This window comes from Aotus nancymaae, unplaced genomic scaffold, assembly GCF_030222135.1.
Source record: "Aotus nancymaae isolate 86718 unplaced genomic scaffold, 86718_ANA_hifiasm-v0.15.2.pri h1tg000062l, whole genome shotgun sequence".
In the NCBI taxonomy this organism is placed as follows: Eukaryota; Metazoa; Chordata; class Mammalia; order Primates; family Aotidae; genus Aotus; species Aotus nancymaae.
Genome location: NW_026988476.1, coordinates 17,260,425 through 17,285,456, shown reverse-complemented (window position 1 = coordinate 17,285,456; position 25,032 = coordinate 17,260,425). Strand labels below are relative to the sequence as shown.

The 25,032-nt window shown below is 37.2% G+C and overlaps 1 protein-coding gene across 4 annotated transcripts in view; it reads left to right on the top strand.

Moving 5' to 3' along the window:
• Nucleotides 1-25,032, top strand: part of MDGA2 (MAM domain containing glycosylphosphatidylinositol anchor 2) — an 868,798-nt gene that overhangs the window by 526,199 nt on the left and 317,567 nt on the right. For all 4 annotated transcript variants that reach the window (XM_021668181.2, XM_064365839.1, XM_021668182.2 and 1 more), the window contains one exon: nt 12,421-12,617. In XM_021668181.2, the coding sequence (XP_021523856.1) occupies nt 12,421-12,617 (197 nt within the window). The remainder of the gene's footprint in view (nt 1-12,420; nt 12,618-25,032) is intronic.

Below are 25,032 nucleotides of genomic sequence, written 5' to 3'. Positions count from 1 at the left end.
ACACCCTGTGACTTTAGTCACAGTTAATAACTGATTAATCATAAGCATATGGATTAATTGTACCAGTGCATGTTGGGGGGTGGGTTCGCTTGCTTATGTAACTGGAGAAACTCAAGTGGAAGTGGAGAGTAGACCAAACAAATGCTTCCATAATTCAGTGAACTAAACTCAAACGAAGCTATTTAGTGTGTAGTAACTGACTTTGGATTTTTTAAGGCTAAGAAAGTGTGTGCTTTAATGTAAACATTGGGAGGAGTCAAAAATAATTTTAAGTTTTCTAGCTTAGAATCCTAGGAGCTTAAATGAAAACCTTCTGAAAAATAGGTACACGCAACTGATAAACTAAATCTTGGTGGGGCACAGTGGCTCACGCCTAGAATCCCAGCACTTTAGGAGGCTGAGGCAGGCAGATCTCCTGAGGTTAGGAGTTTGTGAACAGCCTGGCCAGCATGGTGAAACCCCACCTCTACTAAAAGTAAAAATTAGCTGAGCGTGGTGGCGTGCATCTGTAATCCCAGCTACTAAGGTGGCTGACACACAGGAATCACTTGAACCTGGGACACAGAGGTTGCCATGAGCCAAGATCATGCCACTGTACTCCAGCCTGGGTGACAGAGACTCTGTCTCAAAAAACAACAACAAAAAAAGAGAAATCTTAATGTTTAGTTGTAAAAAATCATATTAAAAATGTCACAAGACCCTTGGAGTATCACTTTGCCAGCTGGAAACCTCTGTGGCCAGTGGCACCTTTACCCAAGTTTTGCTCAGGCTCATTGAGTTTGTTTTGCCCACTTGGCTTGGCAGGCTGCACTCAGCTTGTGCTACCAGCCTGGATCTCACACCTGCCAAGGGTGAGCCAAGCATGGAGTGGTGAGGGGTATGTGAGTGACCACAGGGTCTGGCCACTGTGCACAGCCAGGCACGCCGGCTGTGGTGGGGTGGGCAGCTCCATTGGCTCCCTGCTAGGCCGCAGCTGGACCAGGCATCCTCCAAGCGGCTTTCACTGCAGACACTGGGGAACATCGTGGTGCCCAGAATCTTGGAGACTCAAGGAACTGCAGAGTCCTAAAGAGAATGTCACAGCTCTGGCTTGGGGAGCTCCTAGGTCTGGGTTCCCCAAAGGACCATGGCTCATCTCTGTTTCTGTCTTCTCTCCTTTTCATCACCAGCAATGTGGCAAGCAAGGAGGCATGTTTCAGCCCTGTTTGTGTTAGAGCTTTTTCAGTTCTACCATTTAGAAGGTTCCAAGTTCTTGTCCCACATCCAGGAAGAATGAGGTACATGGACAACTACAGGTGTGAGCTACACAATAAAACTACAGCTTTACTGAGCTATAGTACAGGTCTCAGGAGACCTGAAGTGGGTGGCTCCTTTTGCAGGCAGGTCATCCCAGGGTCTGTACAGCCCTCAGAGACTCAGAATGGGTAGCTCCTGTCTGCAGGCAGGTTGTCATGATGAGTGTACAGTTGTCAGTGGAGAGGAGACCCCCAGAGTGCATAGCTCTTTTCCCCAATTAGGTCATCCCATTTTCTGTCCAAGTCTGGCCAAGTCTGGAATTTTAATGGGCTTCAAAGGGGAGGAAGTAGGCGCTAATTGGTCCATGCGCAGCCATGGGCAAGACTGGGAAAAGCACCATAAGTTCTCACTCCGGTAGAGGGAATTGGCAGCCTGGTTCCCATTCTACAGAGTCCCTGGTTTTAAGGTGGGGTTTTACAGGGGTCCTGCCCCCGTCTGTCCAGGAGCCTATCTGCCTTCTGCTCTCTTCATGGAGCCCAGGCTGTTCACGCTAAGGGGTGCCTGCAGGCTGGTGCCAAGTGGCCTTCAGCCCCATCTTGGCCTCTCTACTGTACTTGTCAGCACCCAAAGTCCAGAGGTGGGTGAAGCAGTAGGAGGCTGGTGTGTCAGTGCCACTCCTAGCACGCACACACCAGGCCTGGTCATGACAGCGCCTGGGTTGGGCCACAACTTTGTTCCAAAATTGGGAGGTGGGAGCCAGGAGAGGCCAGGCAGTGGAAGCAGGTACTTCCAAGCATGCAGGCTTAGGGGGCTTCATGGGCGGAGGGCACAGGGATGTCTGGGTCCCTTGCTGTGGCTGGGTGGCTGCAGCTGCACCTGGGATCGCAGGGCTCCCACCCAACCAACTTGAAAGAGGGTGAGACTCCTGCTTGTTCCCGGCTCCCACAGGCTCCACAGAGTGCACAGCCCTTGCCACATCTCCCCCACTGCAGCCATGTCTTTGCAGCAGCCACTCCAGATGGGCCGCTGCTGCCATCAAAAGTATACCACTAAAATAATAGTTTACTAAAAATAGTTATTTCAAACATTGGGCATTTTCCTAAAGCTCCTTATGTTTTATTTTATCCTAGGAATTTAGATGTACTCAGCCTAAGGAAAAACAAGTTCTCTCAGCTTAATGAAAAACAAACCAGTAACAAAACAAAACAAGACTCTCTTGATCACATGGTGTCCTCTACTCTCTCTCTCTTTTTTTTTTTTTTTTTTGGTCAGAGTCAAATTTCTTGAAAGGAGTATACCCATTAATCTCTCCATGTTTTACTTGACTTTCTCCGTGTTTTACTTGACTCTGTAAAGTACAGGAAAATGCTAGACCCATCACTCCACTGACACAACCCTAGCAAAGGTCGCCAGTGATCTATCACTAGTCAAATTTAAAGTCAATTTTTAGTTTTGTTGTCTTTTCACCACTTACTCTGCTCTCCAACCTCTCCATGTGTGGAAGTGCTATTTATTTGCTATTGATTTGTTTCGACTCTACCTCTCCTCCTCTTTCATCACTTTTTCCTTAGTCTTTTACAAATCCCTCTTGCCCAACTTTCTGTGTGTAAGCGTGCATGTGCACACGCACTGCCCAGGCCTCTCTCACTGATCCTTCCCTTTTTCCATTCTCCATCCTCAAGTGCTCCATTCCCCTCCGTAGCATACTGCTGACTCCCAAATCCATATCTGTAGCCCAGATTTATTCTGGCTCTAGGTCGTGTGCATTGCAACTAGAGGAGCGAGTCACATGATCCAAACAGAACTCATCAACTTTCTTACCTTTTACAACTCCCATCCCACCCCACCCACAGCCTGGTAAAGTTCTCTCTCTACATTTCGTGTTTCAGTTAGTGCACTGTCTACCCAACTGCCAAAGCCAGGTCCTTAGAGACCTTTTTTAACTCCCACCTTTTGCCCAGCCCTGTTTCTAATCACTCACCCAGTTCAGTTTATTAAGCCTCCTCTCCATGCCTATTAGAACCCTTATTTCAAAGCCCGTGTCATTGTTCATCTCAGTTGTTACCGCCACCTTCTTGCTGATCTTCTTACCATTCTTTTTTTTTTTTTTTTGAGACGGAGTTTCGCTCTTGTTACCCCGGCTGGAGTGCAATGGCGCGATCTCGGCTCACCGCATTACCATTCTTTTTGCCACCTCCAAATCTCTTCTCCAGAAAGAGCCAGGATGATCTTTCTAAAGCGAAAGCTTGGCCAAAAAAGTAATATAATGAAATTGATTTTCTTTAGCATAGATGGTGCTACTAAGGATTTGGTGCATTTTTGTGTCTCAAACATCATACCAAATTATGATTCCCCAACATCCAGAAATCTTTACTAGCTTTGCTGGATATCTGATATTGGCTCTGATATCTCAGAACTTTATATGTGCTCCTTCCTACTCTTCACATGTATACATTACTATATACATGTGAAGAATTTTGACCTGTTTAATAAAAATCACATGCTGTTTACTTAAAATAACATTTTGTAATTATTTAATATATTACTTGACATACTCTCTTCATAATTTAGGATTTATTTCAGGCATCATCTTTTCAGGAAGGTTTTACTATTCTTTGCAGAAAGAAATAGTTGTCTGTATTTGGCTTACATCTCTGTAGGATCTTTTATTTGTGTTTTTTTCATCTTATTTATTTTGGCTCATGACTTGTAGGCTGCTTGTTAACTGAATGATTTATATAATGCTTAGCATATTGCAGACATGTAAGATATGAATGAAAATGAATATAAACATTTTAGATTAAGACATATTTGATGATAATACTCATCCTGTTACATATATGCTGGCAAATTACTTAATCTCTCTGAAACTTGACTTCTTAGGACATGAAAAGAGATGAGGTTTCTTTAAAAATGAAATTACTTGGCATATGTGAGGTTTCTTCCAAAAAATCTCGGCCCAAAATAGATATTCAATAAATATTCGGTATATCACTCATTTGATTATTTGTACAGTGCATCCTGAACGCCTATATGTTAAGATTAATAGCAACTCAAAAAAACATTGTAAGGTAAAACTGGGCAAGTAGATAATTCTTGTAGGTGTACAAAGAAAAACTGCGGAAAAATTCAGATTGTCTTGGAACATTTCTCTTACCATTACATCAAAACCTATGTCAAATTTTTTCATAGCACAAATTCTTTAGGTATACAATTGCTTCTAGAGTTAAGAAAAACAGCATATATTATTATATATTAATTTTCTTAAACTGAATTTAATCTACCAGTGTTTGGCATATTTAATCAGCCAAAAAAAAAGTTTAAAGAAAATTAGTTATAAAGGGGTACCTACCACATTTAAGTGAAAAAACAAGATTTTCTTAGATTATTATTATGATATATATCAGTTGTATTGCTGAAAACTGACAATGACTATATTCATGACAGATTAATCTTCTTTTATGTTAATTTATTAGATTATTATTGAGTGTGTCCATTATATTGGTTTTCAAGACTCTAACTAAGGTATGAGTCCTATACACATATAAATATATTTTTTAGGAAACCATATTAGTTGTGTTATGGAAATATATTTAAAATATTCATATATCAAATAATGTACTCAACTATTTACATTACTGTATACATCTGAAGAAATTTGGACCCTGTTTAATAATAAAAATCATATGCTCTTAAAATAACATTTTGTAATTATTTCATATAATATCATATTTGAATTTCACACATAGTCTATAAAATTAAAATGTTTATTTTAAAGAGAATAAATAAATATAAATAAAATAATAGAAAATAGTTAAGTGTGGTTATGTAATATCATCAGAGGCATAAAGTATGAAAATTGACTGTTGAATAAATATAGAGACAGATTTTATACTCCCTGAACTACATTTATAAACTAGAGAAAATGATGCATTTTTAGTAGAGATGGGATTTCACCATGTTGGTGAGCCTGGTCTTGAATTCTCTACCTCAGATTGTCACGGCTCACTGCAACCTCCACCTCCCCAGTTCAAGGGATCCTCATGCCTCAGCCTTCTGAGTAGCTGGGATTACAGGCATGTGCCACTATGCCCAGCTACTTTTTGAATTTTTAGTTGAGATGGGGTTTCACCACGTTGGCGAGGCTGGTCTTGAATTCCCTACCTCAGATGATCCACCCACCTTGGCCTTCCAAAGTGCTGAGATTACAAGCATGAGCCACTGCGTCTGGTCAACCATTGATAGCTGTTGATCACTATAGTGGGAACTTGTTAAAAACATCGCCTGTGAGAAACAAGGATACGTATTGATGAAAGGTAATATGTGTTACCTGTGAGTTCAATATTTCAGACTTCTAAGGAATTCAGAGGAAAGTAATAATTATAAGGACAATGGAATCAGTTAGGTTCTGCTGGGTTCCTTTATGCAATGGAGAAAAAAAATGACAGGTTGAGTGTAATTAATCATCACTTGATAGTGATATGAGAGCATAAGACCTCTTTGGCAAAATGCAGAGATTCTTCTGCAGTCAGATGTCATAAAATCTGATAATAAGGCTTAGGACTTACTTAAAAGTATAACAGAATTTCAATAGGCCTGCATCCTCAGCTACACCAGAGTCTTGAACCCTGGTTGGGAACAAGGAGGATCTTGTAGGGGGTGTTACTTCTGGGTTTATGGACTCCATAACCTTGAAGCCTCAAATTTTCCTAAACCATCTGGACCTACAGAAGTCACCTGTTCTTCCCTGTTAGAGGCAGTGATTTCCATCTTGCTTGAAGATGATACAGAAACTTCTTCCCTTGGAGGTAACACACACCCACTCTTAGGATATGACCCCACCTACATTTTGGTCACCAGATTCGTATGAGGCCAATAGATAATATTACTTGGCTATGGAAATGTTGGGCTTCTAAGAGAGGAAAATGATTATGCTTCAAATTAACTGTAGACCCCAGCCAGCAGTTAGGGAAGTATGTATGGAGCTAGATTCTGAGGCTGCTGGCTGAGATGGGTTGGAGAATATGACACTGAATAAAATTGGGGGCATAAAATAAGGTCAAGTGAAGATAGTGACACAGATTATTGATATGGGAACATTCTGATACAAGATTTAACACTTAGACAAGGACGGCAGGAAATAGTGTTAGACACTGCTAGGATGGCTCTTGGAAGCTTGTGGAAAAGAATGGTCTCCACTAAATAAAGTATAAATGCCAAAACTGCTGTACAGACAGTGAAAAAAGGACCAAATGACTCAAAGATGGGGGAATGCTAAAGTGAATATGTCAGCTAAGGTCCAGAAATATCATCAGCTCACTCTTTATAAAGGCTTGGAAGACACCTCATTGACTAAAGCAATAAGAATGTGCTGATGACTGAGACACAAGCATCATTAAGAAGCTCAGTGGTGACTGTCCTCTGTAGGCAAATGTTGATAACAGTAGATGCTATTATAGAAGTGGCCTCTCTCATAACGGTGAGGATGACAGGTCTTCAAAATAATAGAGGCTAGGTGGTAGTTCTTAGTTGCCACAAGAAAAGTAGGTATTGGCTCACTGCACCCTCCACCTCCTGGGTTGAAGCAATTCTCTTGCCTCAGCCTCCCAAGTACCTGGGACTACAGGCACCTGCCACGATGCCCAGCTAATTTGTATTTTTGGTAGAGGTGGGTGTCACCATGTTGGCCAGGCTGGTCTTGAACTCCTGACCTCAAATGATTCACCTACCTCAGCCTCCCAAAGTGCTGAGATTGCAGGCATGAGCCACCATGCCCGGCCAGGCACACATATCTTAATGAATGGCTAGTTCAAATATATCTAAGACTCCAGATTCACAGCTATGGAGATGGTTAACAGAATGCAGCATCTCTAGGGGAAAATAAGTGGACTGTGAACAAACAGTTGCACAATCTATACAATTAAAATAAATTAAAAATAGGTGAATAAGAGTCTACATATGGACACCTAATAAAAAGCCATGATTTCCTGTCCAATATCTGTACCTGAGGCAGTTTTCAGACTTTGACCTCATTGACTAAAGACTGAATCACCAGAAAGGAACCCAAAACACCATAGCAAATGTATATGGTAATTATTCTCTCAGTTCTTTCTACAAAAAACCTACATCCATTTACTTGGACATACATTAAGGAAAAGGGACTCCTGAGATAATTTGATACTTTGAGAAATGTCCTACATAGGATACAAATTGACCTGGATATCTGGCATTCTGGAGTGGGCACATTGCCATGGATTATCTGGTCATATCATGTACTACATCAGCTAAAATTACTAACTTAATAGAGTGAGAGAATGGCGTTTTAGAGAGGACAATTGAGTCTCGTAGAGAAAATATCCAGTAAGGAGTGGGTGCTACCCTCCAGGAAGCAGTTAAATTCTAAGTCAGTGACCATTATTATATGCTTCTTTTTCTCCATATAGAATACATAGGTCCAAGAACTAAGAAGTGACCTCACTATCATCACATCCAATGACCCTCTGGGGGAATGATTTCTTTCCCGCAACTCTGGGCTCTGCCAGTTGAGAGGCCCCAGTTCCCAGAAAGAGAAAAAGCTTCTATTAAATGACACAGCAAGAGTCCCATTAATCTTTAAGCCATGGCAGCAACTCAGTTGCTTGTGGCTTCAGTGTCAGCAAACAACAGAGAAGAGGAGTCACTATCCTGTTGGGAGTGAGCAGCCTATATGAGGCTTTTGGTAGGACTGTTGTTACATAGTGAGGCAGTGAATGTTATGTGTGATACCCAGTTCGGGCAGTGAGTCATTTCTGTTGAATTCATTCATGTTTAGACATTTCTAAACATGAATGCTTGTTCAATTTTTGGTCGTAAACAGACAAGTACAATAGTCTCCGTTTGCGAAGGATATGATGATCAAGGACTTAAATTTGACAGAATTTTAGTAATGCAACTAGGTAAGCTACCTACACCAAAAGATGTGCTAGCCCAGAGTGAGCGGATTCTTGAATGGCAATAGTAGAAGGAGATGATGGATATAGTCCTACTATTGTTCCTTTTGAATGTTTTCCCAGAAAGAAACTAACTGGAGTCTTGGAGTAGCTTTTCCTGGATGGATTTGTCGCACTTACCCACACCTAGCAAGTAGATCTGAGTGGATACTGCAGTGCACCAGTCAGATGCCTTCCTCAGGGCTGAAGCACTCATTCCTCCCGCTGCTGAGAGTATTAGCAGATAACTGCTATCAGCTAAAATTACCCTGTCTAGAAATAAGCCAAACGGATCAGGCCTTACCAAGGTTATGTCTCCTAGTGAGGAGTAGCAGAAATTGAATGACCCGTTGATAGGGGAGGGGAGGGTGTATAAAGTCTTAGCCACTTAGCCTCAGGGCAGGCAGCTTTGAGGGGATATAACAGCTCAGAACGTTCTACAAAGCTACTGAGTCCTACAACTGTACTGTAGTTCAACCCTCCCTTGATCAATCCTACTTCTTTTACTCTCTCACATGTGTTGATCTATAAGGTACTTCCCAGAACCATTTGTGCACACACATCTCTGAATCTGTTTTCTCAGAAACCTGTCCTAAATCAAACGCAAATATTCAGTATGTATTTAGTAATATAAGGAATATATATTAAAATAGATTTAAGTGATATGTGTGTGTAAATTAAATTATTCTGTGTATACACATGTGCATACACGTGGGCACACACACATGTATAATCTCCCTTAAAATTATAGATTTTTAGCTGTGCTATCGTTTTACTTGTCTAAAACAAATCTTGTTTTGGCATGTTGTTTTAAAATCTGAAATGCAAGGAAACACTTCAAAATTTCTAAACGTGAATGAATTCAACAGATAGCCAATACTCTAAGCCATTGTCACAAAATTAGAATCTTGAAAACCAATTACCCAAAAGTCATTCAGACCAGGGAAAAGCAGGTCTGATCTATTCCAGACTGAGTCTGTTGACACCACCACGTAACAAGAAAAGAGCTAGGGATACATCAATAAGTGGATGTTGGAAAGTGCAGCCCTATTAACAGTTTGGAACTCACCATTGTTACACTGTTTACTATCCAATTCTGTTTTGTTCCTGACCTTTCTGAATTCAGAATTTAATTTTTATAACATATACAGCTCATAACTTCCAAAAATGAGCCTGTGACTAAAAGAACTTATGTTTTGAACAAGAAAACAAATGGTTTACAGTTGAATTAGAGTATCTTTTTTCAAGTCACTAAGGCTAAATTCAATAAATATATATATGATATATGTGAAAGGCTAATTACCAAGTTTGATAGATTTTTAAAACCTCCAAACATTTCATAGTAATGATGCTGGTGTCCCTAAATATCGCAACTTAATAAAACCAGACAGCATATATCACTGCAGCTAATAGAGTGAATTTAAATGGAAAGTTCCTTTAAACTTTACCAAAAAGCAGCAGTTGTTCTGTAAATTTACACTACTAAAATTAGAGGCCTTTGAGGTAGCTGTGAAAGTATTCTAATGTTGGAAGAGAAAAGAATCCTCAGAATGTTGCAAAACTAGAAATCAAAGTAGGGCTGTCAAGCGATTCACATTTGAAAGAAAAAAAACTTTTTAAAAAAATGGGAAAATTTTGGATTCTGTTCTTTACTTTGATTCTCTAGGGTAGGTATTACTTCACTACTTTTGTTGGCTTTTTGTTATGTTAACACATCAGAAAGAGTCTTTTCTAAAGAACAATGCCTTTTAAATATTCAGGGTAGCATATGCTCACAGAGTTCAGTATTCTTATGCCCATATAAATACTGTAGGTTATTTTCAGGCCTTTGTAAAAGTTTTTGTCATGTAGAAGCATTTGATAGTCTGAACAATGGGCAAGTGGCATTTTACCTATTTATAGTAATAGTTGAGTGTATTATGAATTGGTGAAATAAAAACAAAACAGCATAGAATCAATAGGAGTTTAAATGAGACTCCAGTAATGAATAATGATGGTGATAATATTAATAATAGTAATAGGTAACTTTTATTAAGCATTCATTAAAAGTAATAGCAAAAACTGAAATTACTTTTGCACCACTTAGTGCTATGTGTCCAGGGCTTGATGGACTATCTCATTTAATCCTTCGACAGCCTAAATAATATGGTATCATTATTATTCTGATTTGCTGACAAGGAAATTGAAGACCCCAAAGTTAAGTAACCCTTCTTGGTTATAATTAAAAGGTGGCAATGAACACAGCAGGTTTTGCATCATACTTAAAGTATATACTAAGTTTATACTAGCACATGGAACTAAGAGCTTGTTGCTTTAAGGCAAGTACACTGTTAAAATTTATTTTTCTCTTAAGAACCTGGAATATGCCATATTAGGAGTTGGCATATTATGGTCCATTAGCCAAACCTGGTTGAGGAGTGCCTGCGTTTATAAATGGAGTTTTACTGGAACTCAGCAACATTCATCATTAAGTTACCTATTGTCTTTGGCTGCTTTCACACTGCAATGGTAGCAATGAGTAGTTGAGACAGTAATCATTTGACACACAAAGCCCAAGGTATTTATGAATTTTTCAGAAAATGCTGAGCCTCTACTGTGTAGTCTTTCTTTAGGATACATGCAAAAGGACACATATTTAGTTCCAATATACAGTAATAGAAATTGGAATGCCTTTTAATAATGCCAATAATGCCTTCTTTTAGCACTCTTCAAATTAACAGATATAATCTGGAATATAAAATTTGAGATATTTAATCCTGTGCAAGGTCATATTTTGGTACTATAAATATTCTAATAATTTACAAACAATTTTTAATTGTTTTTAATATATGTTATAAATAATTGGAAAAAGAAGTATGTTAAGACAAAGAGGTCCAGTACAGTAGTTCACGCCTGTAATCCTAGCAGTTTGGGAGACCGGAGGTGGGAGGATCACTTGAAGCTAGGAGTTTAAGATCAGCCTAAGCAACATAGCCAGACCCTGTTTGTACAACAAAAAAATTAGTCGGGCATGGTGGCACATGCCTGAGTCTCAGCTACTCAGGAGGCTGAGGTGAGGGGATGGTTTGGGTCCAGGAGGTTGAAGCTGCAGTAAGCTCTGATTGCACCACTGGACTTCAGCCTGGATGACAGAGCACACCCTGTTTCAAAAAAGAAAAAAGAGAAAGAGTTAGTTGGGCAGCTTGATACTAATTTTTTTGTCACTGAGGTCCATTGTTTTGGTTAAACTCTTGAATTTGAGTGTTTTAAATTTTTATCTGTCTCATGGAACTCTGTTTTATGTGGCTATTGACAAAGAGTTGGAAATACACAAGATTATTTGTACTATATCAACAAATAGAAGATACTAATATACTTCTTACTAGAAACGTCTTTGCAAATGAACTCAATAAGCTGAGTGAAAAAAAAAGAACCTAGTGCTAAGTAATACAATCATTGAGGAATACACATTTTTGGTTGGGTTGCATATGCACAATACTTTAAAAGTCATCTATCTATTGTTGCCAAGGCTTTTGGTGTTTTAGTCATGAAGTCCTTGCCTATGCCTATGTCCTGAATGGTTTTGCCTAGGTTTTCTTCTATGGTTTTTATGATGTTAGGTCTTATGTTTAAGTCTTTAATCCATCTAGAGTTAATTTGAGTGTAAGGTGTCAGGAAGGGGTCCAGTTCTGCTTTCTACACATTGCTAGCCAGTTTTCCCAACACCATTTATTAAACAGGGAATCCTTTCCCCATTGCTTGTTTTCGTCAGATTTGTCAAAGATCAGATGGTTGTAGATGTGTGGTGTTACTTCTGAGGCCTCTGTTCTGTTCCATTGGTCTATACCTCTGTTTTGGTACCAGTACCATGCTGTTTTGATTACTGTAGCCTTGACACAAGAGCAGAAAATCAAACACTGCATGTTCTCACTCATAGGCAGGTGTTGAACAATGAGAACATGTGGACCCAGGGAGAGAAGCATCACACTGGGGTCTGTGGTGAGGAACTAGGGGAGGGACAGTGGTGGGTGGGGAGTTGGGGAGGGATAACATGGGGAGAAATACCAGATATAGGTCATGGGGAGGAAGGCAGCAAACCACATTGCCATGTATGTACCTATGCAACAATCTTGCGTGTTCTTCATATGTACCCCAAAACCTAAAATGCAATAAAATATATATTTTTTAAAAAAGTCATCTAATAACATTGCCATTTGGTTGTTTTTACTTCTTCTAGATTTGGATGACCCAGTAGTAACTGTTCATCAAAGTATAGGCGAAGCTAAAGAACAATTTTACTATGAGAGAACAGTGTTCCTCCGGTGTGTTGCCAATTCCAATCCACCTGTTCGGTACAGCTGGAGACGTGGCCAGGAGGTCTTGCTGCAGGGATCTGATAAAGGAGTTGAGATTTATGAACCATTCTTTACCCAGGTATGAATTAAGGTACAGTATTTCCACCCTATTCTGCTAGGATACTTCCCTAATTCAGGCAGCATGAATTTGTAGCTATTTGAAAAGATAATTTCTCTATTTTGGCCTTTCAAAACCCAGTATGTGGTTGACTTAAAGCTTTAGAGAACTTAAATATAAAGGAAAACTTAATGTGGTAGTTAAATTTAAAATGTTAAATCTTGAAAACATTTTTTTAACTTAATATGTTCTAACATACTTTTTTAACCTGTCAGTGTTCCTGTGTTTCACTATAATGTGCATAGTTAGACATTTTGCTGACTGATTTGGGTTTAGTGGAAAATATTTCTCAAAAGGAGAGATTTTGATTTCCCTATTTGCAAGTGGTAAATAACTATTAAAGAAGTGAAGAAACCTATTTGAAATTTATTTGGCTTTAGTTTTAGGAGAGAGATGTCTTTAGTTTCCTTCAGTCATAATTGTTTTTGACTTGGTTTAGACATAGAGCTTTAATTACGTTAAAAATGAAAATGTGTCAGTCATTAAAAATGGATTTAATAAAAGTTGAATTCATTTTACATAGAGTAAATGTAATATGAAATATTCTTGTGTAATACATGAAGAGTAAGGCATTAGTAAGTCTTGAGGAAGATATTGAAATTTGTAGGAATATTTATATGCTGTTATTATAAAGGTTTTTTCATGACTGGAAAGAAGCACAAACCTAAATTAACAATGAAAAAGTTTTAAATTTAAAAAACATTTGTGGACAAATGTTCAAAAGTGTTGTGACCATGAAAAATAATTTTTAAAATTACATAAATTGGCTGGGTGCGGTGGCTGACTTCTGTAATCCCAGCACTTTGGGAGGCTGAGGCAGGTGGATCATGAGGTCAGGAGATCCAGACCATCCTAGATAACATGGTGAAACTCTGGCTCTACTAAAAATACAAAAAATTATCCAGGTATGGTGGCACATGCCTGTAGTCCCAGTTACTTGGGAGGGTGAGACAGGACAACTGCTTGAACCTGGAAGGTGGTGGTTGCAGTGAGCCAAGATGTCGCCACTGCACTCCAGCCTTGGTGACAGAGCGAGACTCCATCTCAAAAAAAAAAAAAAATTATATAGATCACAAGATAGTCAGGAATTTAACACATCGTATATACATTTGAGATATCTATATATCTCTAATGAGGGAAATGTAAAACTAATCTTTAATTATTATAAATATTTCACTTCATAGTTTTAAAGATTAATACAGCTTTCAACATCTAAACTCTAATAACATAAGGTTATTCTGACTGTGCGAATATCCCAGCATCCCAATTTTCACCATTGAATATATTTCCTTATATGGTAAACTAGGCCTGACCTCTTTCAGATTAATATAATTTTGGATATTTAGACATTAACTGTGGAATAATGCAGTGATAATATGATAACATCCTGTCACATCATATATATTCCTGTTTTGCAAATAGATTATAAATAAAAATATGTATGCTTTATTTTTTCAAAAGAACAATTTTAAATTGCCAAAATACAAATGTCTAAAAATCAGCATCATACATGTTTTACTAGTCAGTTTACCATAACATAGTATTGAAGCCTGTTCTAATCTAATTGTCTCTTTATTTAGGCCACGGTGATATTAAGTATTCTCTGCTAGCAGGCAGGACTGAATTTCCCCCCATACATTCTGCAGTACTTTAAGTCATTCTTCAATTATTACTAAAATGAATTTTTTAGTTAAAAATATCCAGATAAATGATCATCTGTGACATATTTTTCTATTGTCAATTTATTTTCAAAATATATACATTAAGATTTAGAAAATGTTTTCCTGTAGAATGTCGTCAAACATGGTAACATTTACAGACAGTGAGGTAAATGTAAACATCCTTTCACTCTAGGGCTATTACTTTTACTTTGTTTGTTTTTGAGATGGAGTCTTGCTCTGTCACCTGGGCTGGAGTGCAGTGGCGCAATCTCGGCTCCTGCAACCTCCGTTTCCAGGTTTAAGTGATTCTTGTGCTTCAGCTTCCTGAGTAGCTGGGCTTACAGGTGCCCACCACTGTGTTGGGCTAATTTTTCTATTTTTAGTAGAGATGGAGTTTCACCATGTTAGTTAGGCCGATCTCAAACTCCTGATCTCAAGCAATCCACCTGCCTCCACCTCCCAAAGTGCTGGGATTGCAGGTGTGAGCCACCGCACCTGGCTATATGGCTATTTCTAACCTGCAAATGGGTCTAGTCACTTGGAAATGAACACATGGACCTTGGCCAAATTTTGGAAAATCTTTTATAGTGTCAAAATATTTAGGAATTTCTTTTAAATTTACTAAACAAGCACAATCAAACTTCTAAAAAATTGATACATAATAATTGTACATATTTATCTGGTATGGTGTGATGTTTTGATACATGTCTACACGTTGTATCATAATCAAATCAGGATATTTAGCATATCCATTACCTCATACATTTATCATTTCTTCACAGTGAGAACATTCAAAATATTCTCTTCTAGCTATATTGAAACATATGATACAATATTGTTAGTAATAGTCAACTTATTGTGCAGTAGAACGCTAGAATTTATTCCTCCTCCGTTTAACTTTGCACCTATTGACCAATCTCTTTCTAGTCTCCCTTCTACCTCCCTCCCTCTGGCCACTACTAACCATTATTATGCTCTCTAATTCTATGGATCATCTTCAGATTCCACACATGAGTAGATAATATAGCGTTTGTCTTTCTGTGCACTGATTATTTTACTTGACATAATGTCCTTTAGATCCATCCATGCTGCTGGCTCTGGGACAGACCTATCGTCTGCAGCAAGATGGATGGATCTGGAGGACATCATGTTAAGTAAAATAAGCATTCATTATTTTATAGCTGCTTTTGTTATTTCATATTGAGTAGTATTCCATTATGCACATATTCCACATTGTATTCATTCATCTGTTGATGGCCACTTAGATTTATTCCATGTTTTGTCTATTGTGAATAGTCCTAATAAATATGGAAGTGCAGGTATCTCTTCAACAAACTGATTGAAATTCTTGTGGATCTATTCAACAGTAGGATTGCTGGATCATATTATAGCTCGATTTTTAATTTTTTGAGGAACCCCCATACTGTTTTCCATAATGGCTGTAATAATTTACATTCCCACCAACAGTGTATTAAGTGTTCCTCTTTCTCTGCATCTACAGCAGAATTTGTTATTTTTTGTCTTTTTGATAATAGCCATTCTAATGGGAGGGAGGTGATAGCTCTGTGGTTCTGTTTTGCATTTCCCTAATAATTAGTGATGTTGATCATTTTTTTCACATAGCTGTTGGTCATTTGTATGTATTCTTTTGAGTAATGTCTTTTGAGGTCTTTTGCCCATTTTTAAATGAGACTTTTTTTTTCTTTTGCTGTTGAGTTCTTTGAGTTTGTGTATTTTCTAGATATCAACCTCTTATCAAATTCATAGTTTACAAATATTTTCTCCTGTTCTGTAGGTTGTTTCTTCACTGCGTTGATTGTTTCCGTTCCTGTGCCCAAGCTTTTTAGTTCAATATAATTCTGTTTTTCTCTTTCTGTTTCATTTGTCTGTACCCAGACAAATGTCATGAAGCATTTCCCCTATGTTTTATTCTAGTGGTTTTCTTATTTCAGGTCTTATATTTAGGTCTTGAATCCCTTTTGAGTTGATGTTTGTATACGAGCAGAGATAGAAATCTAGCTTTACTTTTCTGCATGTGAATATTCAAGATTCCCAGCACTATCTACTGAAGACACATTGTCCTTTCCCTAATGTGAGATTTTGGCACTTTTGCTGAAAATTCATTGTCTGTTAAGTGTGTGGATTTGGTTGTATTGTCTATTGTTTTCCATTTGCTATACGTCTATTTTTATCTCAGTACCGTAACCGGGTTTTTTCTTGAATGCTGGTGATCGTTATACGTTCTTGGCCTCCAACCTTTTAAGGAATAAGGGGTGGGGCCACTGCAGGTGGACCGTATGCTCGTAAAACCAATATCGAACACAAAAAGTGTTGCAGAAAGGCGATTTTATTTAGGTAGAGAAAAGAGAAGGAAAGGAGAAGAAGAGAAAGTCTTCCAGTAAGAGTGTGGAAGGGGATTGCCGATGGGAAATCCGGCCAGGTGTGTGGGCATGGACATTTATCCTGGGAGGAACCCCCACCTTCTCCAAGACCCTGGGCCAATGAAAGGAGTTCCTTAGAACTTCCGCTGGAGTGATTGACTTATAGTTTCTTCCTGCGCCTGCGAAATTCAAACATAAACCGTTGAATCTCCTGAATGGAGAGAGATGGGAGAGGGGCGTGGCACCGGGAAATTCTTGCCCTTAAAGCTACGACCTGGAAAGAGAACCGATTCCCTCAGTACTATGCTGTTTTGGTTACTATGCATTGCAGAATATTTTGAAGTCAGATAATTATGCCAACTTTGTTGCTTTTGCTCAAAATTGCTTTGGCTGTTTGGGGTCTTTGGTGGTTTCATACAAATTTAGGATTGCGTTTTCCTGTATCTGTGAAGAATTTCATTGGTATTTTAACAGGATTGGATTGAATCTGTGGGTCACTTTGGATAGTACAGACACTTTAACAATGTTAATTCTTCCAATCCACTAACCTGGAATATCTTCCAATTTATTTGTATCCTCTTCAGTTTTTCTCATCAATATTTTATGGTTTGCATTGTATCAATCTTTCCCCTCCTTGGTTAAATGTATTTCTAAGTGTTCTTTAGTTAGATAATATGGCAGAGGCCTTCTTAACACTGAGGATTCATCATCTCAGAGAAGCTGTCTTTCCTTCCTTTTTATGCCTCCATATTGGGTTACTCTTGCCTTGTTTACTCTATCTTTTGCTTATTATGCTAGTGTTTCTATGTCTATATAGACAAAACATATGTGTTTGTGTGTATATACATGTGTGTGTATATATATAACTTTATATAAACATATATATTTCTTAAATGCTATTGATTTCTTGAACTGTTTTCCTTACTGTCATGTGTACTTCATAATGAAAACACTTTTCTGTTAGCATTGTTTGTATTGGAGCACCTCAATAATATTTTAATTTTTTTTTTTTTTTTTTTTTTTGAGACGGAGTTTCGCTCTTGTTACCCAGGCTTGAGTGCAATGGCACTATCTTGGCTCACTGCAACCTCCACCTTCTGGGTTCAAGCAATTCTCCTGCCTCAGCCTCCCGAGTAGCTGGGACTACAGGCATGCGCCACCATGCCCAGCTAATTTTTTTGTATTTTTAGTAGAGACGGAGTTTCACCATGTTGACCAGTATGGTCTCGATGTCTTGACCTCATGATCCACCTGCCTCAGCCTCCTAAAGTGCTGGGATTATAGGCCTGAGCCACCACGCCTGGCCTATTCTAATTTTTAAATGTATCTCCCTAGTTTGATAGTCATTGGCCTTTGTGGCTTCATGAACTAAACAAGATTCAATTAAAATAACTAAGATCTACTATATTCAAGATATAGGCATACCTTTGCCAAAGATACAGAGGTCACTAGGCAAAGCTCTTCCTCTAATGTTTATTGATATATAAAGGAAAAGGTAAGGTGAACAGTAATTATAATATAAAATAAAAATCATTGTCAGAATAGAGGTACACAACACTGCTATGGAGGGAGCATTCAAAATGCATGCTCCATTTTGCACCTGCAAGTAATGCAGAACAAAGACAGTGTCTTCAAAGATTAACCATGTCTCTAGTTAGTTAGAACAGTAGTTAGTATGTGTGGAGAACAGGGGATTGTGAAGCAGGGAAGGCATACTGGGAATATATGGTGAAAGGATTCCGATAAGAGATCATATGTCTGCTTAAGTTTTAATGTTAGAAAATGGCATTTCTTTTAAGGATATGTTTTCAATAATTTATTTAATAATACTATCTTGTTTTTAATAAAATAGAATTTCTAAGATAATGAAATGTATCTACTTTGTATGCTCATTCATAATATGTTAGTAACTACAGCAATTTGAGTTGAGTATTTATTCCAAAAATCTGTTGAGTGACAAAAATCTTGTTTATGTCTTTTTATAGACAGTGTTTCCAGAAAAAAAGTTGGTCTGTGTTCCTAAAGCTGATATGAATTCATAAGCATATAATGCACTACTTCTAAGAGGAATAATTATGCTTTTTATACTTCTACTCACTACTAAAAGATGTAGACTAGCATATATCATTTTCTATTTATAAGTTTGTAATAAATTAGTCACTAGAGCTTCATAAAATCAATCTAAATTGACAGGCTTAGTGTTTTACTGATATCTAAGGATCCTAATGAATGAATATAAATGTTTTAATGTTCTAGTTTATTTTATAAGAAATAGAGAAAATACTGCTTGAGGCTGTATGTATTTCTTCAGGTGAGAAATGTCAGCATTGGTAAGGGCTACTAGCTAATATACATCATATGGTTTCCTTTTATTTCCTCTATTAAAAAATAATGTCAAAAGTTAAATATATGTATTGTAGATAATTTGGTAATTGTTTAAGAAGTATTAAATAATTTTTTAAATCTTACAGATTGAAAATTCACTTTCCCTTTATCTGGAACTTTTGTAAAGATGTTTATGACATCATCTTGTGTATTGTAATTATACCATCTAATTACAAGACTGAACATATTTACATCAATTACATAATTAGTTATAATTAGTCTAATTAGACTAATTCTACAATTAGACAATAATCAACTCAAAATTCCTTTTTGCAAATCATGAAAATTCACATGCAAAAAGCCTCCCAACACCCAAAATATCAAATTCAAATGATCAACAAAATAAAATTAACATCATGTGATAAAGTAGTTATAAATAAACTCTAAATTATATTCATTATCATATGTATATATATGTGCCATTTGATAACATTAATGTGTGTGTGCATATAGTCTCTACTTTCTTATACGCTCTGCTGTATTGTTTTAAAATATTATATCCTTATTGTCATGAATTAAGAAGGTGTAAGGCTCAAAATTTTCCATAATTCTGTTATTTTAAAAAATATTCTTTTAACAGACTTCATCTATATAACCCACTCTACCCATTGACATGATATATACATTAATCTTACATATTAACTTAGAGACCATGTAACCTGTGTCCTCTAGGTTCACATGTTTTGGTATCTTGTTTTCTGCCTGCAAGAAGTTATCATTTTAGCTCACGCAGAACAACTCTCCAATCCCATGATAGCTGAACCATTGGGAAATCGTGGATCTAGAGGCTTTTCTTTCTTTTTTGTCTATCCTTTATAGTCCATTTGTGTTGCCATAAAGGAACACCTGAAATTAGGTAATGTATAAAGAAAAGAGATTTATTTGGTTCTCAGTTTTGCAGACTATACAAGAAGCATGATACTGCATCTGCATCTGGTGAGGGCTTTATGCTGCTTTCACTCATGGCAAAGGGGAGCTGGTATATGCAGAGATCACATGATAAGAGAGGAAGTTGAGGGGTGGGTACCAGATTGTTTTTAACAACCAACTCTCACGGGAACTAATAGTTAGAACTCACTCACAGTCCCCCTCAGGACATTATTCATGAGGGGTCTGCCCCCATGACCCAGATACCTTTCATTAGGGCCTACCTCCAACATTAGGATTAAATTTCAACATGAGGATTAGGGGACAATCATCCAAACTATAGCACCTTCTCATATGCCTATTTTGCTGCTGTGCTCTGAATAAGAATTAATTAGGATATGCATGTACATACCATTATATTTATAGGGCTTTAAGGAATAGAAATCATCTCAAACAGTAGTATGAATTCTCTTTTGTAATCTCAATATTACCACAAAATTAATATTTTTTACCTTTAGATAACATAAATACCAGCAGTGTCCCTGACCATAAAAAGGTATACAAAATGTTTTAAGAATGCATCCTTTACAAAAGTCACCTCTGTATTTTAATGGCCAGAGCTGCATTCATGTTGGTTCTGTGTACTTGATTATTGTATGTATTTCCCTTGGGGCTTACCTTTGTTTTACATTCTTTTGTCTATAATGACTGTTCAGTTCTCCTATGAATGGCCCCAAATACAGCTGTATAAATCTGTCTTGCAGGCTACCCTAATGTAAAGATTTTTAAAATTCCTATTACTACCATTAGAGTCAACTTGGTTCAGGAAGCTTACTAAAAACTTACTGTATGCAAGATGATGAGCTGCCTCTATTCTTTTCTAGTAGCAATCTTTTCTGAGTTGACAACATGCACAACACTGCCCAAATGGTAGGGAAGAGAATTTGAAGTGATCTCATTAAATGGAAAGGCAGGATCAATACATATACATAATGTAAATGATAAAAACATAAGTTAATATGTAAACAAATGTGATTGATATAAATAGACAAAAGGTATTAAAAAGTAAAGGAGAATACATGTGGGAAGAATACACTTCTAGAGGATGTATCAGAAGTAACAGCTTTTAGGTTGAAATCTCTTCTTTTTGAGGCTGGTGCAGTGGCTCATGCCACTTTAATGACTACCAAAGTCCCAGCACTTTGGGAGGCCAAGGCAGGCAGATCACTTGAGGCCAGGAGTTCCAGACCAGCCTGGTCAATACGGTGAAACCCTGTCTCTACTGAAGATACAAAAATCAGCCGGCCGTAAGGGCACGTGCCTATAGTCCCAGCTACTTGGGAGGCTGAAGCATGAGAATCTTTTTAAACCTGGAGGCGAGTTGCAGTTGGCCGAAATCACATGACTGCACTCTTGCCTGGGTGACAGAGTGAGACCATGTCTCAAAAAAAAAAAAAAAAAAAAAAAATAGAAAAAGAAAACTCTTAAACTGGCTGTCAGATAATATTCAAAAGGACTGGAGAGTGGAGTAGAGTTGTTTGCTAAAATGGAGAATTAGGGTTGGTGAAAATCAAGTTTAAAATATTTTCCAAAAGGAGAAGGCAAGCCTTGTTGGAAAAAAGTAGAGGAGATTGGTAGCATTAAACACGTAATAAGTAAATTTAGAATAAATACAAATCCGTGACCATAACCCATCTAATAGAATCTTTCCAAGCTTTGAAATCTTATTTTATGCTGTTTATTGCACTGCACTCAAGTCACATTAATTTTCTTTCTCGCTCTCCAACATGCCAGCCTTACTGCTGTGTCAGGGTCTCTGTGGTTGTGGGTTCCAGTGTCATTCTGTATCACTCATCCCTCCAGTGTATTTCTAGTTCTCCAACTTTTAACTCAAGACCTCCTGAGAGCTACTTTCCAGTCTGTTCCATTTAAGTAGCTTACTACATTGTCATTTCTCTCTATCTCTATGTATTCTCTTGTTTGATTTACTTGGTAGCATTTAATACTCTCTGAAATCATCTTTTGCATTTGTCTAGATATTCATTGTTTCACACATATGTTTCATGTTTTTCCCATGGTGTTCCCAGCATTCAAAAGGTGATTGGCACAGAGTATGTACTAAATGATTGTTTTTTGAAATAAGGCTATAGTTAATTTTACATGAACATTTTTTTGAAATGTATGTGCAGAAAAGCACATGAAACCTAAGTGTGCAGCTTGATGAGTTTTTAGAGCGATCATACCCCTTCTAGTAGCTTGAAGATCAAGAAACAGAACACTGGAGAAGTTCATCCCCTCCATGTTTTTAGTAAATTTTAAGTAATCAACTGACTATTTAAGATAGGACATGCCGTGGCAAGATAACATTTAAAATAATTGAGAATCCTTGATATAATTTTTATGTTTTACGGGGAACATGGAGACAGCCTGGCCATGTACAGGTTTTAGTAGTTCAAGTAAAAATATTTAATTATAGAAACATTACAGTGAAAAAATCGAACAGTGTCTAGTTGATTATTAGTATGACAAAATTTACAGAAGGGGCAAAAAATGATAAAGTAATGAGGATAATATCAGAAGTACAGCAGATGTAAGCAAGAGACAGTTGTTTAATGAGGAAGAATGAAGATGTCTAATTTGTAAAGATAGATACTATGTTTTGTAACTTGTATTATCATAGAATCATCCTGGGCTGGGCACAGAGGCTCATGCCTGTAATCTCAGCACTTTGGACAGCCAAGGCAGGCGGATCCCTTGAGGTCAGGAGTTCCAAACCAGCCTGGCCAACATGGTAAAACTCCATTTCTACTAAAAATACAAAAATTAGCTGGGTGTGATGGCGCATGCCTGTAATCCCAGCTACTTGGGAAGCTGAGGCAGGAGAATTGCTTGAACCTCTGCCGAGATCACACCATTGCACTCGAGCCTGGGTGACAAGAGCAAGACTCCATCTCAAAAACAATAAATAAATAAAGTCATTGTGTTTATATATTATGACTACATTTCTTCTTGGGGGATATGTTGAGTGGGAAAGACCAACTCTTTTTTTAACTTTTATTTTAAGTTCAGGGGTACATGTGCAGGTTTGTTACGTAGGTAAACATGTTCATGGGGGGGTTTGTTGTATGGATTATTTAATCACCCAGGTATTAAGTCTAGCATCCATTATTTTTCTTGATCCTCTCCCTTCTCCCAGCCTTTACCCTCCAATAAGCCCCAGTGTGTGTTTATGTTTTCTCATCATTTAGCTCCCACTTGTAAGTGAGAACATGTGGTATTTGGTTTTTTTTACCCGCATTAGTTTGCTAAGGATAATGGTCTCCAGCTCCATCAATGTTCCTGCAAAGGACATGATTTCATTCTTTTTTTTTTTTTTGGTGGCTACATAGTTTTAATGGTGTATATATATATATATATACATATATATATATATATATATACACACACCACATTTTCTTTATCGAGTCTAACATGATGGCCATTTAGGTTGATTCCATGTCTTTGCTATTGTCAATAGCGCTGCAATAAACATATGTGTGCATGTGTCATTATAATAGAATTATTTATATTCTTTTGTGTATATACCCAGTAATAATAGGATTGCTGGGTCAAGTGGTATTTCTGTCAGAAAGACCAAAATTTAAGTATGTCTTGTTAATCCAAATATTTATAAAGCAATGGATAGAAAATGCTTTCTGTTAGCTGTTGTGGGACATGAAGTATACCTCTGCCCCTAGGGGGCTTATGATTCAGTTGAAGAACACAGCTCAACACCCTAAATCATAACTCATAAGCAAACATTAAATAGTGAGTTACAAATAGATATCATAATATAAGATGCAATGGATATTCCAAAGAAAGATAATTTAGTTATAACTGGTAAGGTCTGAAAAGGTTTCAAAAAGTAAGTACATGTATTTTTTGAACTATACATCTGTTCAGATAGGAACAAAAAATGACTCATAGCAAGGGATGGGGAGCATCAGTAATTCATAAAGAGATACCTCAAGATAGTGACATAACTAATTTGATGAGAATGAAGAGTTCGTGTGAGGAATAATGAAAAAGTAGTTTTGCTGAGACTGCATAGAGTCTCAAATGATGAATTAAGGGTTTTTTTAATTGTTTTTTTTTTTTCAGTGAAGGAGAGCAATTTAAGTTTTTCAGGACCTTAAACCTTAATCCTGCCCCCCAAAAAAAGAAAAAAGAAAAGAGAATTAGAAATGCAGGATAGATTATCTTAAGAGACCAAAAGGATAAAAGACTACATTTCTTCTTGGGAAAAATGCTGGGTGGGAGAGACTAAAATTAAGTATGTCCTATTAAGTGTGCCAGTAAACATTGCAACTCAAAGGACAAGAAACATTAGGAAAACCGAGAATTTATTCATTATAATACTATTGGTGATTTTCAGCAAGTGTGCTTTTTTTTTTCTTTTTGTCTAGACATTTGTCAGTTATCAATACATAAGTGCTAATTGAAACTGTGATAAAAGATCAGATTTCACTAGGTATATATTAGTACAAAGTTGCAGACTTCAGTAGCTAGAATATTCAATGGTAAAGCAACCAAGCAATGACTAAATTATTATATCTGTAATTAATTGCCTATATATGAGGGGCTGTCAAAGGAGTAAACGTGATCTAAAGTCTTAGAAATAAGCAGAGAAGTATGGAAGCATACAAACGAAAGGTTTATTGAATTTTAACAAGAGATCACCATTAATGAAATTAGTGGATACTATTTCAGTGGAATGTTAGAAACGTATTATTCAGAAAATGCAAATTAAAAAAGAATTTGTTGGTAGAAACAGAAACAAGAAGTACTGACAGAGTTTAATTAACTCTCTGTGAATAAAGAGACTTTATTATTAAATATACATCTAAATGACAGTGTTCATTATTTGTTTATATTTGAGAATCCGTATCACTCCATGGTTGCTTTTAGAGTATGGACTACATATCATTTTTCAGAATGATGAGAGGTTGGTACTTTTTGGAGCAATTGTGTATACACACACACACACACACACACATTATATTTATACATAATTTGATAATTTGTCTTCAGTTCAAATATAGG